The sequence below is a fragment of the Xenopus laevis genome, chromosome 8L (assembly GCF_017654675.1).
Source record: "Xenopus laevis strain J_2021 chromosome 8L, Xenopus_laevis_v10.1, whole genome shotgun sequence".
Taxonomy (NCBI): Eukaryota; Metazoa; Chordata; class Amphibia; order Anura; family Pipidae; genus Xenopus; species Xenopus laevis.
The window spans coordinates 120,021,191-120,034,112 of NC_054385.1; the positions used below are offsets into that span (position 1 = coordinate 120,021,191).

At 41.0% G+C, this 12,922-nt stretch overlaps 1 protein-coding gene across 2 annotated transcripts in view; it reads right to left on the bottom strand.

Moving 5' to 3' along the window:
- otud7b.L (OTU deubiquitinase 7B L homeolog) overlaps positions 1–12,922 on the bottom strand; it is a 59,831-nt gene that overhangs the window by 9,649 nt on the left and 37,260 nt on the right. For both annotated transcript variants that reach the window (XM_018231399.2, XM_018231400.2), the window contains exons 2-6: positions 11,075–11,239; positions 6,721–6,936; positions 2,488–2,589; positions 2,279–2,406; positions 53–165 (exon numbers count right to left, since the gene is read on the bottom strand). In XM_018231399.2, the coding sequence (XP_018086888.1) occupies positions 53–165; positions 2,279–2,406; positions 2,488–2,589; positions 6,721–6,936; positions 11,075–11,239 (724 nt within the window). The remainder of the gene's footprint in view (positions 1–52; positions 166–2,278; positions 2,407–2,487; positions 2,590–6,720; positions 6,937–11,074; positions 11,240–12,922) is intronic.

Consider the following 12,922-nt stretch of genomic DNA (forward strand, 5'->3'; position numbering starts at 1 on the left):
GGGGAAGAGTGGTTGCTATTATGGTTAACTCCCGTTTCTGGAGTTTACTTACCCTCCACAAGTGCCGCCATTTGTACCGTAGTGCATGCGAGGCTCACTGGACGCCAGCTTTATCAAATCATTCCACTCCTTCTGCCATTCCTCCTCCGTATACACAAGGCCGGACTGAAGGTACAAACAGAATCACTTAGCGCTCGACCTACCCACTATAATATCAACATGTGCATGAACCCCTGAGATTCTAATAGACAGTAATGGTTCATTTTAGTATGATGTAGAGAGTGATATTCTGAGATGATTAGCAGCGGTTTTAGTTTATTATTACTTGTGGTTTTTGAGTTATTTAGCAGCTCTCCAGTTTGCAAATTCAGCAATCTGGTTGCTAGGGTCCAAATTATCCTAGCAACAATGCATTGATTGGAACAAGAGACTGGAAAATGAATAGGAGAGGCCCGAATAGAAAGATGATTAATAAAAAGTAGCAATAACAATGAATGTGTAGCCTTAAAGGTAGGGATGCACCGAATCCACTATTTGGGATTCGGCGAATCCCCGAATCCTTGGTGAAAGATTCGGCCAAATACCGAATCCAAATTTGCATATGCAAATTAGGGACAGGAAAGGAAAATGTGGAAAAAAAAAATCTTCATTTGTGATGAAAAGTCACGTGATTTCCCTACCCGCCCCTAATTTACATATGCAAATTAGGATTCGGATTCGGTTTGGCCAGGCACAAGGATTCGGCCGAATCCTGCCCGAATCCGGAACCGAATCCTGGATTCGGTGCATCCCTACTCAAAGGAGAAAGAAAGGTTAAAACTAAGCAACACATTTCTTTCCTTCTATTGTGTACTCATGGGCTTCTGTATCAGACTTCCTGTTTTCAGATTAAACCTCCAGGGCTAGGGCTTGAGCATGCTCAATTTGCTCCTCTCCCCCCCCCCCCTTCTCTGCTGTAATTTGAGCCCAGAGCTATAAGTGAGCAGGGAGAGACTCAGGCAGGAAGTGATGTCACACAAAGCTAATATGGCAGCTGCTATCCTGAACAAACAGAGAGCTTTTAGAGCTTCTTACTTTGGTATAGTAAAACATTCTACAGAATAAATGTAGCATTCTAGCTTGCACTATTGTGGCTAATCTATTGGCAATAAAATGCAGCCGTAGCTTTCCTTCTCCTTTAATGAGCATTTGTTTTTAGATTGGGTCACTGAACCCAATTTGAAAACCTGAAAAGAGTCAGAAGAAGGCAAATAATTAAATAAACTATAAAAGATACTCTACTCCCATTGAAAAGTAAAAAAAAAAAAAAATACTCAAGACCAATTGAAAAGTTGCTTAGAATTGACCATTCTACAATATACTAAAAGGTGAACTACTCCAAGTTAGTCGCTAACCTCCTACTGTTTCCTAAGTGCAGTGCTGCCACCTTCTTTTTCTATTCCAGGCATCCCCCGTCAGAGTTGGACAAGCCCATGAGCAATACAGAACTAACCCTGTCCCCCCAGATTTCTGTACTGAACATGTCTCCCTCCTAGATTTGGCTCAGGGGACACCTGGGAGAGTGAAAAGGGGATGGTAGAGGTAGAGTCCTGCAGCTGGTCAGGTACCTGCGGGTTACCCGCAAAAACCTGCGGTACCCTGCGGGTTGCAGGTAGAAGTTCCGGGTGCGGGTATAGACGCGGGTCGGGCCGTGGGTCTTCTCAATAGCGATTTCCAAGCCTTTTTCTGATAACACCTAATTCCGATAAGGTCACTTCCCAGTTTACAATGACAGCACTTCCTGTTTTACTCCCTTTTCTGGCCACGCCTTCTTCTTCTGATGTCACTCCCGGTTTACAATGAAAGCACTTCCGGATTCTTGATGGTCAGCGGGTAGCGGGTCCGGGTTGTGGATAAGGTACTTGCGGGTTGGGTGGCGGGTCCAAGCGATTAAGAATGTGGGATGCGGATTGCAGGTTCCAAAAAAAGGACCCGCGCAGGACTCTTGGAACTTGGGCTGGTGCATTATTTGAAGAAGGTCAGTCAATAGAATCATGGGGGGGAGGGGGTATTCCTTTACAAGACCCTCAGTGATTTTACTTTTCCTTCTTCAAACCATCTAAAATCTAAAGTATCCCGAGCCCCCCAATTTAAAGGGGAACTATCGCGAAAATGAAAATTTAATATTAGCTTCATCACACTGAAATAAAAAAACTTTCTAAATACAATCAATTAAAAATTCTGTAAAGTTAGTTGAATAATCAGTGTGTTAAGAGTAAAAGTCAAGTGGTTTCTGTACCTCTTTATTTTGCATGGTTTGCTGAAACCTCCACCTTCTCTTGAGCGCTTCTTTCTCTGCTCCCTTCTCCATCAATGTGTACAGGGACTTGCGGAGCATCAGGTCTCGGTCGTGAAACCCCCACATTCCTAAAAAACAACACAATTCTGTGTCAGAACTTCCCGTGGGTCCAAATGGCAGATTCCTTTGTATCTTTGCAGGGCTTTTACCAAGAGAGGCAGCATGAAGCAAGCAGTTTCCATCTCCAGTAGTTGCCAAAGGGAGGAGGCGCGGGTAGGTTGGGTCCAACTGTGCCCACCAGTTGAGGCGACCTGAAAGATAAAGAAGCAAGGGCTTAGGACAATGAACTCCATGTAGCTGCTCAAACCAGGAACCCATGGGGTCATCTATACAAAAATAGAAAAGGAAAAAAGGTACAGGTTACACTGTAGAGAACAGATACACTCTCTAGAAATCCATCGTATACGGCAGAGCTTATATATTATATACTTTGTGTCCTCTGCTTGGAAGGCTACCCCCATGGCTTCACAGCAGTTTGTTTATATATTATATCTATCTATCTCTCTCTATCATCTATCTCTATAAATCTCTCTCTCTCTCCTTCTGTCTCTCTCCTTTTCTCTCTATCACTCCATCTCTCTCTGTCTATCACTCCATCTCTCTCTGTCTATCACTCCATCTCTCTCTGTCTATCACTCCATCTCTCTCTGTCTATCACTCCATCTCTCTCTGTCTATCACTCCATCTCTCTCTGTCTATCACTCCATCTCTCTCTGTCTATCACTCCATCTCTCTCTGTCTATCACTCCATCTCTCTCTGTCTATCACTCCATCTCTCTCTGTCTATCACTCCATCTCTCTCTGTCTATCACTCCATCTCTCTCTGTCTATCACTCCACCTCTCTCTGTCTATCACTCCACCTCTCTCTGTCTATCACTCCACCTCTCTCTGTCTATCACTCCATCTCTCTCTGTCTATCACTCCATCTCTCTCTGTCTATCACTCCACCTATCTCTATCACTCCACCTATCTCTATCACTCCACCTATCTCTATCACTCCACCTATCTCTATCACTCCACCTATCTCTATCACTCCACCTATCTCTATCACTCCACCTATCTCTATCACTCCACCTATCTCTATCACTCCACCTATCTCTATCACTCCACCTAGCTCTATCACTCCATCTAGCTCTAACACTCCATCTAGCTCTAACACTCCATCTATCTCTATATCACTCTCTCTATATCAATGTCTCTATATCAATGTCTCTATATCAATGTCTCTATATCAATGTCTCTATATCAATGTCTCTATATCAATGTCTCTATATCAATGTCTCTATCTATCTCTCTATATCAATATATATCTATCACTCTATATCAATCTCTCTCTCTCTATCTATACATCATCTATCTCTCTATTAATCTGTCTATCAAATTAATCTATCACTCTATCTATCTATCACTCTATCTATCTATCACTCTATCTATCTATCACTCTATCTATCTATCTATCTCTCTATCTATCTATCTATCACTCTATCTATCTATCACTCTATCACTCTATCTATCTATCTATCACTCTATCTATCTATCTATCACTCTATCTATCTATCTATCTATCTATCTATCTATCTATCTATCTATCTATCTATCACCTATCTATCTTTATCTTTCTATATCTATCTATATCTTTCTATATCTATCTATATCTTTCTATATCTATCTATATCTTTCTATATCTATCTATTATCGATATCTATCTATTATCGATATCTATCTATTATCGATATCGATATCTATCTATTATCGATATCTATCACTCTATCTATCTATCTCTATAAATCTATATCTCTCTCTCTCTATATCCATCTTCTATCCATCTATATATCTATCGCTCTATTAATATCTATCTATCTATCTATCTATCTATCTATCTATCTATCTGTGTGTGTCTATGAAGCAACCACCCCATTTTTACCAGCGCGTGGCAGCAGTACACTTACTAGATATTATAGTTCCTTTAAGAGGCTCCAAAACAGAATATTAATAAAAATGTCACATTGTTTCTTGCAACTGCAGATGCTCCCGTAACATTTGGGAAAGGGCCAGAGCAGCCAAGATGCTCAATAAGAAAACAGAATAAAAGGAGGGTGGGCGGGTGCCAGCGCAGATAAATGGCAGATAAGGAGGGGAAGGAATCCACTTGAGTCCGGAACGCTTGGTACACAGACCCGGAGCACAAAAGGCAGCCTATTTCCAGTCAATACATCTGCAGCCAAATGGCAGGACTCCAGGAGCGGCATGAAACAAATGTTTGCGGGTCAGGGAACGACGGCACTGTAGCCGGAGCTGGAGGCGACTTGAAGGAAATGGAACGAGATCATAAACAACAACAACAAGGAAAAAAGCAGATTAGGAGGGGCAGAGACTTGTGACTTAAATCTGGGGCTAGTCTGAGGCCATGCACATGTGATTGATGTTGGAGAAGGGGTAGTTGATCCATGTCTCAGAGATGGACAGTGTGTAAGAAATGAAGACCAGCGTGAGAACTGCATGGGCATCAATAGGATCAATGGTATTGCCAACCAATCAGATCCATGCAACCCAACAACGGACTGAGGAAGAGGCAGGTCCCAAGCTCCACCAATCATTCGCTGATGAATGGGAGAGGGTGTTGTTGAACCTGATTTGATTGGTGCTTATATTCATAATTCCTATTTTGGCAGTAGGGACTCATGAAAAGCAAAATCCAAAAAAGGTGACAATCCCTTTGTTCATGCACCAACTCTACCCTCCACATAAAGGATTGGCCCATGTTAAGCTTAATATACCTTAAAGGGGTTGTTGACCTTTAAATTAACTTTTAGTATATCGTAGAGAGTGATATTCTGAGACAATTTGCGACTGGTTTTCATTTATTATTATTTGTGGTTTTTGAGTTATTTAGCTTTTTATTCAGCAGCTCTCCAGTTTGCAGTTTCAATCTGGTTGCTACAGTCCAATTGACACTAGCAACCATGCATGGATTTGAATAAGAGACTGGAATATGAATGGGAGAGGCCTGAATAGGAAGATGAGTAATAAAAAGTAGTGATAACAATACATGTGCAGCTTTACAGAGCATTTATTTTTTAAATGGGGTCAGTGACCCACGATTTGAAAGCTGGAAAGAGTCAGAAGAAAAAGGCATATTACCGGTAATTAAAAAACTATAAAAAAAAAAAAAAAAGAAAAAATGAAGGCCAATTGAAAAGTTGCTTAGAATTAGCCATTCTATAACATACTAAAAGTTAACTTAAAGGTGAATCATCCATTTAACCGCATACCTGTGCAATGATCACTGTGGCCTTAGTCGCCAACTCGAAGGGTTGGATGGCGGAGGATGCTGGGAGTTAAAGGGCTCTGGGAGTGACATCTCTGTGAGTCTAATCTGACTATAGATTCCATAGAAGAGAGTGCTGTGCAGTTGGCTGGCAGCCATGTGACCGTTGGGAGACAGAAGATTTATTCCCCTTGTCTGTCTGTCACAGCATAGCATGATACATAAGGCTCCGCAGCTGCACTCCCATGTGCAAGAGAAGACTCGCACCCGCTATGAATAACTGTTACTATTTCCCAGGCAAGCGTCTTACTCTGCTTTTCCTCGCTGACCAAGATTGTATAGAGAAAAGCATGACAAACTAACAATTCCTTGTTCATCTTTATATTACCTTTTAGTATGATGTAGAGAGTGATATTCTGAGACAATTTGTAATTGGTTTTCATTTTTTATTATTCTTTTTCTATTATTCATTTTTGAGTTATTTAGCTTTTTATTCAGCAGCTCTCCGGTTTGCAATTTCAGCACACTGGTTGCTAGGGTCCAAATTACCAAAGCAATTATGCGCTGATTTGAATAAGAGACTGGAGTATGAATAGCAGAGGCCTGAATAGAAAGACGAGTAATAAAAAGAAGCAATACCAATACATTGCCGCCCCCTGGGATCCTACGATTCATTGTGCACACAAACAAACCATACATGTTAGGTCACATGAGCCAATTAACAGACAGAGTTGTGTCTTTTGCTACTACACTTCTTCCTGTTACAGTTAGAGCTGCAGTATTTCTGGTCAGGTGATCTCTGAGACAGCACACAGACCATCACGAAATGGTGGTTCAAGCAAGAGATGTAAAAGGGCAATATTTACTTAAATATATATTCCAGTTTGGTAAGATTCTTAATATGTCACTTAATATGATATTAACTATCTGTTTCTTAAATATTCCTTTTGGGGGTAAAGTTTTCCTTTAATTCCCTATGTAGAAGGCCCATACAATTAGAAGCTTTCTACACTGGGCACCAGCCAGGCTTTGGACAGACTGAAAGAGAAAGAGATATGGCAGAGCCAATCATATCATGTCAGTAGAGATTACAGCCAATGAAACGCCACTCACCGGCATGCTCCAGGGCTACCAGCATCGACTGCTCGATCAGGTCTCTCTCGATGAAGTTCCGGAAGTCGTCCTTGTACACAGTCAGGTCAGGGAGCTGGAAGGTGCACACGGGGGTCTCCAGGGGGTGCTCACTGCTGCCGTTGCTGGAGACGTGGGAGCGGGCCAGGGAAACAATGGAGGAACTGGCGTGGGAGATCCCTCGGGATAATCGTTTTTCTGCAAAATAAATAAATAAACAGGGGAGGAATCAACTAACAGGCATGGACAAATATGGATCACCAGTTTAGCTTAGTACAGATTTATCAGCAGGGTTGGTGTTCCTGATCTTCAACTGGCTTAGCAATATGGTAGCTCCTGTGATTACATAAACTGCAGTATGATCGCATACAGTTAAAGTGGTTTAAAGTTCACTTTAAGATTAACTTTTTTTTTTAGTTATTTAGCTTTTTATTCAGCAGCTCTCCAGTTTGAAATTTCAGCAACCTGGTTCCTAGGGTCCAAATTGCCCTAGCAACCATGCATTGATTTGAATGATAGACTGGATAATAAATAGGAGAGGCCTGAATAGAAAGAGGAGTAATAAAAAGTAGCAATAACAATACATTTGTAGCCTTACAGAGCATTTGTTTTTTTAGATGGGGTCAGTGACCCCCATTTGAAAGCTGGAAAGAGTCAAAGAAGAAAACAAATAATTAAAAAGCTGTAAAAAATAAATAATGAAGGCCAATTGAAAAGTTGCTTACAACTAGCCAGTCTATAACATACTGAAAGTTAATTTAAAGATGAACGACCCCTTTAAAGGTTTTGCAAGCTGTGTCTCGAGAGTGTGCGCAGTGAGTGTAGAATTGCCGATATTTCGTTTCCCACTGGGACAAATCACACCCGGGGCTGTGGGACAACAGGAAATAGCAACTTCATCAGTCTGATCCTGGTGTTTGTAAAGGGGAAATGTCCCTGGGAATGAAGAGTTTCTCAAAATAATCCGTGCGTGAATGACACTTGTGGGAATGTTAATATTGTGGCTGCCAGAGAGTAAACTGTCGTTCCACAGAGATTTCCCTTGGCATCACTGCACGTACAACCTCGCCATGTTAAAGGGGTTGTTCACCTTTAACTGATCTTTTAGTAGGATGTAGAGAGTGACATTCTGAGACAATTTGCAATCGGTTTTCATTTTTTATTACTTGTGGTTTTTGAGTTATTTAGCTTTTTATTCAGCTGCTCTCCAGTTTGCAATTTCAGCTACCTAGTTGCTAGGGTCCAAATTATCCAAACAACCAAGCACTGATTTGAACAAGAGACTGGAATATGAATAGGAGAGGCAATAACAATACATTTGTAGCCTTATAGAGCATTTGTTTTTTTAGATGGGGTCAGTGACCCCCATTTAAAAGCTGGAAAGTCAGAAGAAGGCAAATAATTAAAAAATAAATATACGCTCCAATCACAGGTATGATTAGATATATATGGTCCAATCACAGGTATGATTAGATATATACGCTCCAATCACAGGTATGATTAGATATACACTCCAATCACAGGTATGATTAGATATATATTCTCCAATCACAGGTATGATTGTATATATATATTCTTCAATCACAGGTACGATTAGATATATATGCTCCAATCACAGGTATGATTAGATATATACGCTCCAATCACAGGTATGATTAGATATATACGCTCCAATCACAGGTATGATTAGATATATACGCTCCAATCACAGGTATGATTAGATATAGGCTCCAATCACAGGTATGATTAGATATAGGCTCCAATCACAGGTATGATTAGATATAGGCTCTAATCACAGGTATGATTAGATATATACGATCCAATCACAGGTATGATTAGATATATAAGCTCCAATCACAGGTATGATTATATATATATATATATATATATATATATGCTCCAATCACAGGTATGATTAGATATATATTCTCCAATCACAGATATGATTAGATATATACGATCCAATCACAGGTATGATTAGATATATAAGCTCCAATCACAGGTATGATTTTATATATATATATATATATATATATATATATATATATGCTCCAATCACAGGTATGATTAGATATATATTCTCCAATCACAGATATGATTAGATATATATGCTCCAATCACAGGTATGATTAGATATATATGCTCCAATCACAGGTATGATTAGATATACGCTCCAATCAGAGGTATGATTAGATATATATGCTCCAATCAGAGGTATGATTAGATATATATGCTCCAATCAGAGGTATGATTAGATATATACGCTCCAATCACAGGTATGATTAGATATATACGCTCCAATCACAGGTATGATTAGATATATACGCTCCAATCACAGGTATGATTAGATATATATGCTCCAATCAGAGGTATGATTAGATATATACGCTCAAATCACAGCTATGATTAGATATATACGCTACAATCACAGCTATGATTAGATATATATTCTCCAATCACAGGTATGATTAGATATATATTCTCCAATCACAGGTATGATTAGATATATATTCTCCAATCACAGGTATGATTAGATATATATTCTCCAATCACAGGTATGATTAGATATATATTCTCCAATCACAGGTATGATTAGATATATATTCTCCAATCACAGGTATGATTAGATATATATTCTCCAATCACAGGTATGATTAGATATATATTCTCCAATCACAGGTATGATTAGATATATAAGCTCCAATTTACAGGTTATTAATGCAGAATTCACAGCCTGTGGCCCTTTTTGCTGCCGTGGGAATCACAGTCGAAGGAAGGCCCCAGGGGCAATTCTAGTTACAATGAAGCGGAACATGTTGTGCAAAAGGTTCTGCCGGCAGAGCAGATAGCAGAGCCGCTTGCTTATTCCAGGCAGCAGGTTTTGTCATGCAGGGAACTCGTTTCCCCAGTCTGTCACACAGGGTAACACCTAACACCCATCAGACTCTCTCTATTCTTAATATCTAGGGCACCCTATCCAGGTGAGTGTGATGCCCCAACAGCTAGTGTAAACACAATAACTCACCTGTTCTGTATCTGCCACTGTTTCTTACTTGTATTAAGGTCACACCTGGTTCCAGGGCCCATTACCCACACTCAGCAAACTCTCTTTCTACTGTGACATGTTTATTGGATCACTTTATGCCTATAATCATACACGTATCCTTCTGTATTCAGCAGGAACACACTCCTAAAGTTGTTCATAGACTTTAGAGTGATACCTTCTACATATAACATTATAGGTATTCATTTGCATTTAGCACAGTTCTGCAGGAACAGCCCCTTAAGTATGTGCTTAGCCTCTACAGAGAGATCCCATAAAACTATGGAAGCATAGGTATTCCCCTGTACTAAGCACAATTCAGCAGGAATAGCCCCTAAGTTTGCTCATAGCCTGTACAGAGAAATACTATAAAACTATGGCAGCATAGGTATTCCCCAGTATTAAGCACAATTCAGCAAGAACAGCCCCTAAGTTTGCTCATAGCCTGTACAGAGAAATACTATAAAACTATGGCAGCATAGGTATTCCCCAGTACTAAGCACAATTTAGCAAGAACAGCCCCCTACGTTTGCTCATAGTCTGTACAGAGAGATCCCATAAAACTATGGCAGCATATGTATTCCTCTGTACTAAGCACAATTCAGCAGGAACAGCCCCTAAGTTTGCTCATAGCCTGTACAGAGAAATACTATAAAACTATGGCAGCATAGGTATTCCCCAGTACTAAGCACAATTTAGCAAGAACAGCCCCCTACGTTTGCTCATAGTCTGTACAGAGAGATCCCATAAAACTATGGCAGCATATGTATTCCTCTGTACTAAGCACAATTCAGCAGGAACAGCCCCTAAGTTTGCTCAAAGTCTGTACAGAAATACCATAAAACTATGACAGTATATGTATTCCCTTGTACTACGCACAATTCAGCAGGGACAGTCCCCTAAGTTTGCTCATAGTCTGTACAGAGAGATACCAAAAAACGATGACAGCATATGTATTCCTCTGTACTTCACACAATTCAGCAGGAACAGCCCCCTTAGTTTGCTCATACCCTGTACAGAGAATTAACATAAAACTATGACAGTATATGTATTCCCTAAGAATAATTCCGCAGGAACAGTCCCTTTAAGTTTGCTCATAGTCTGTACAGAGAGATACCAAAAAACGATGGCAGCATAGGTATTCCCCTGTACTAAGCACAATTCAGCAGGAACAGTCGCCCAAATCTGCTCAGTCTGTACAGAGAAATACTATATGACTATGCCAGTATAGGAATTCTCTAGTAAATCTGAGGATACATTGTTTATTTTTTAGTGGAGGATTTAGAATGTTACCTTGTACAACGTCATCCTGTCGCTGTAGCATTGGTCTCATAGAGCGTCCGACTTCAGGCGGTTTAAAGTTGCGTCCTTCACTGAAGGAATGACCCAGTCCCCCGGCGTTGGTCTGGCGCAGCTGGTCATAGTCCCCGAGCGCTGCACTCACATCCCATTTCTTTCCTAATTGGAAAAAATAGACATTACAACTGAAATGTCATGTCTTTTAAAATGATACTTTCATTGTGTATTTAAACTGCCACCTTGTTGCCAGGGAGGAGCAGATGAGTGACAGCAGTGAGCTCTATAAATGAATATATCTAAATCTGGGAGAGTGAAAAGTAAAGGTAGACTGTCCCTTTAAGAAAGTTCTACCAGTGAGTCGCACAAGACGCTCCACGTGGGACTGGATCCATAAACCTCCAGCAGGTGATATAGCGCCCCCAGGTGGCTCCCTGAGCACAGAGAAAATAATAAATACTAGCCATGTGCCCACAATCCTCACTGACGTCAAAGGGGATTTGTTACTGTGGCCCCTCTGCATTAATGGTGCAGACGAGGGGCCCCATAGGAAACTGCTTCCCTGTTAATAATCCCCATAGGCTGCAAAAGGTTGCCAGGCAGGAATGCGGCCCCATGCCTGAGAAAACCTTGCAACGTCCTACAGTCTCATATAAATTCTTCTGTCAAAAACAATCCTACAGGTTTCTCTCTCTTTGCTTTATTCCCCCAGCTGCTATGAAGGTACTACTGGCTCAGATTGCTGGTCTGGCTCTGCTTAAGCCAAGTACAGAGAGATCCCATAAAACTATGGCAGCATAGGTATTCCCTGTACTAAGCACAATTCAGCAGGAACAGCCCACCAGTTTGCTCATAGTCTGTACAGAGAAATACCATAAAACTATGGCAGCCTAGGGGTTCCCCTGTACTAAGCACAATTCAGCAGGAACTGCCCCCTAAGTTTGCTCATAGTCTGTACAGAGAGATACCATAAAACTATGGGCATTCCCCTGTACTAAGCACAATTCAGCAGGAACAACCCCTAAGTTTACTCATAGCCTGTACAGGGAGATCCCATAAAACTATGACAGCATAGGCATTCCCCTGTACTAAGCACAATTCAGCAGGAACAGCCCCCTAAGTTTGCTCATAGTCTGTACAGAGAATTACCATATATCTCCAGCAGCAGGTTTCTGAAGTGAAGAGGGCGGATAAGTTGGCTGCAAACCTGCCTTTTGAGTTCAGGTATGGGGGGGGGGGGCAGGACAATTCTGGAGTGGCCCTATGATAAAATTATATGTTTAGTTCTCCTTTGTGTTTATTGCATAATGGGCAGTAAACATTAGACTGTTCAGCAAGCTTGAAGGCTAGAAATAAAGGCTAGAAATAATGAAAAAGGGAGCCAAAGCAAGCAAGTTCTGCATGGCTGTCTGCAGAGGATTTGGGGGCCTGGGCATTACATAAACAGCCTAAATACATGCAAAAAAAAGGCACAGACGTCAGGGTGTGAAAGGTTTGTCACAACATAAAGAGAGAATTCAGGAGGTTAAAAAGGGAGTCATCAGGCTTGCATTGTTACAGATAATAAAAGTCGCATTGTGCTCTAAAGCAGTGCACTTGTCAGGAATACAATCAGGGGCTGGAGAAGTCACATGACTGCCGAGATTCACATGGTTCTGCACATGCTCACCACTACAGCCGTCACACCGGAGGCAAACTGTCAGCTTTATGTACACGGGTATAGAATGGAATTAGCTAAGCCTGGCAGTTAAGGGGTTAAACACCACTGAAACTGCGTCTTAGGGGCACCCAAGATTTGGCAATCACTCCGGCCATGCACAAATCACCCTCGCTGTTGGAAAGCGT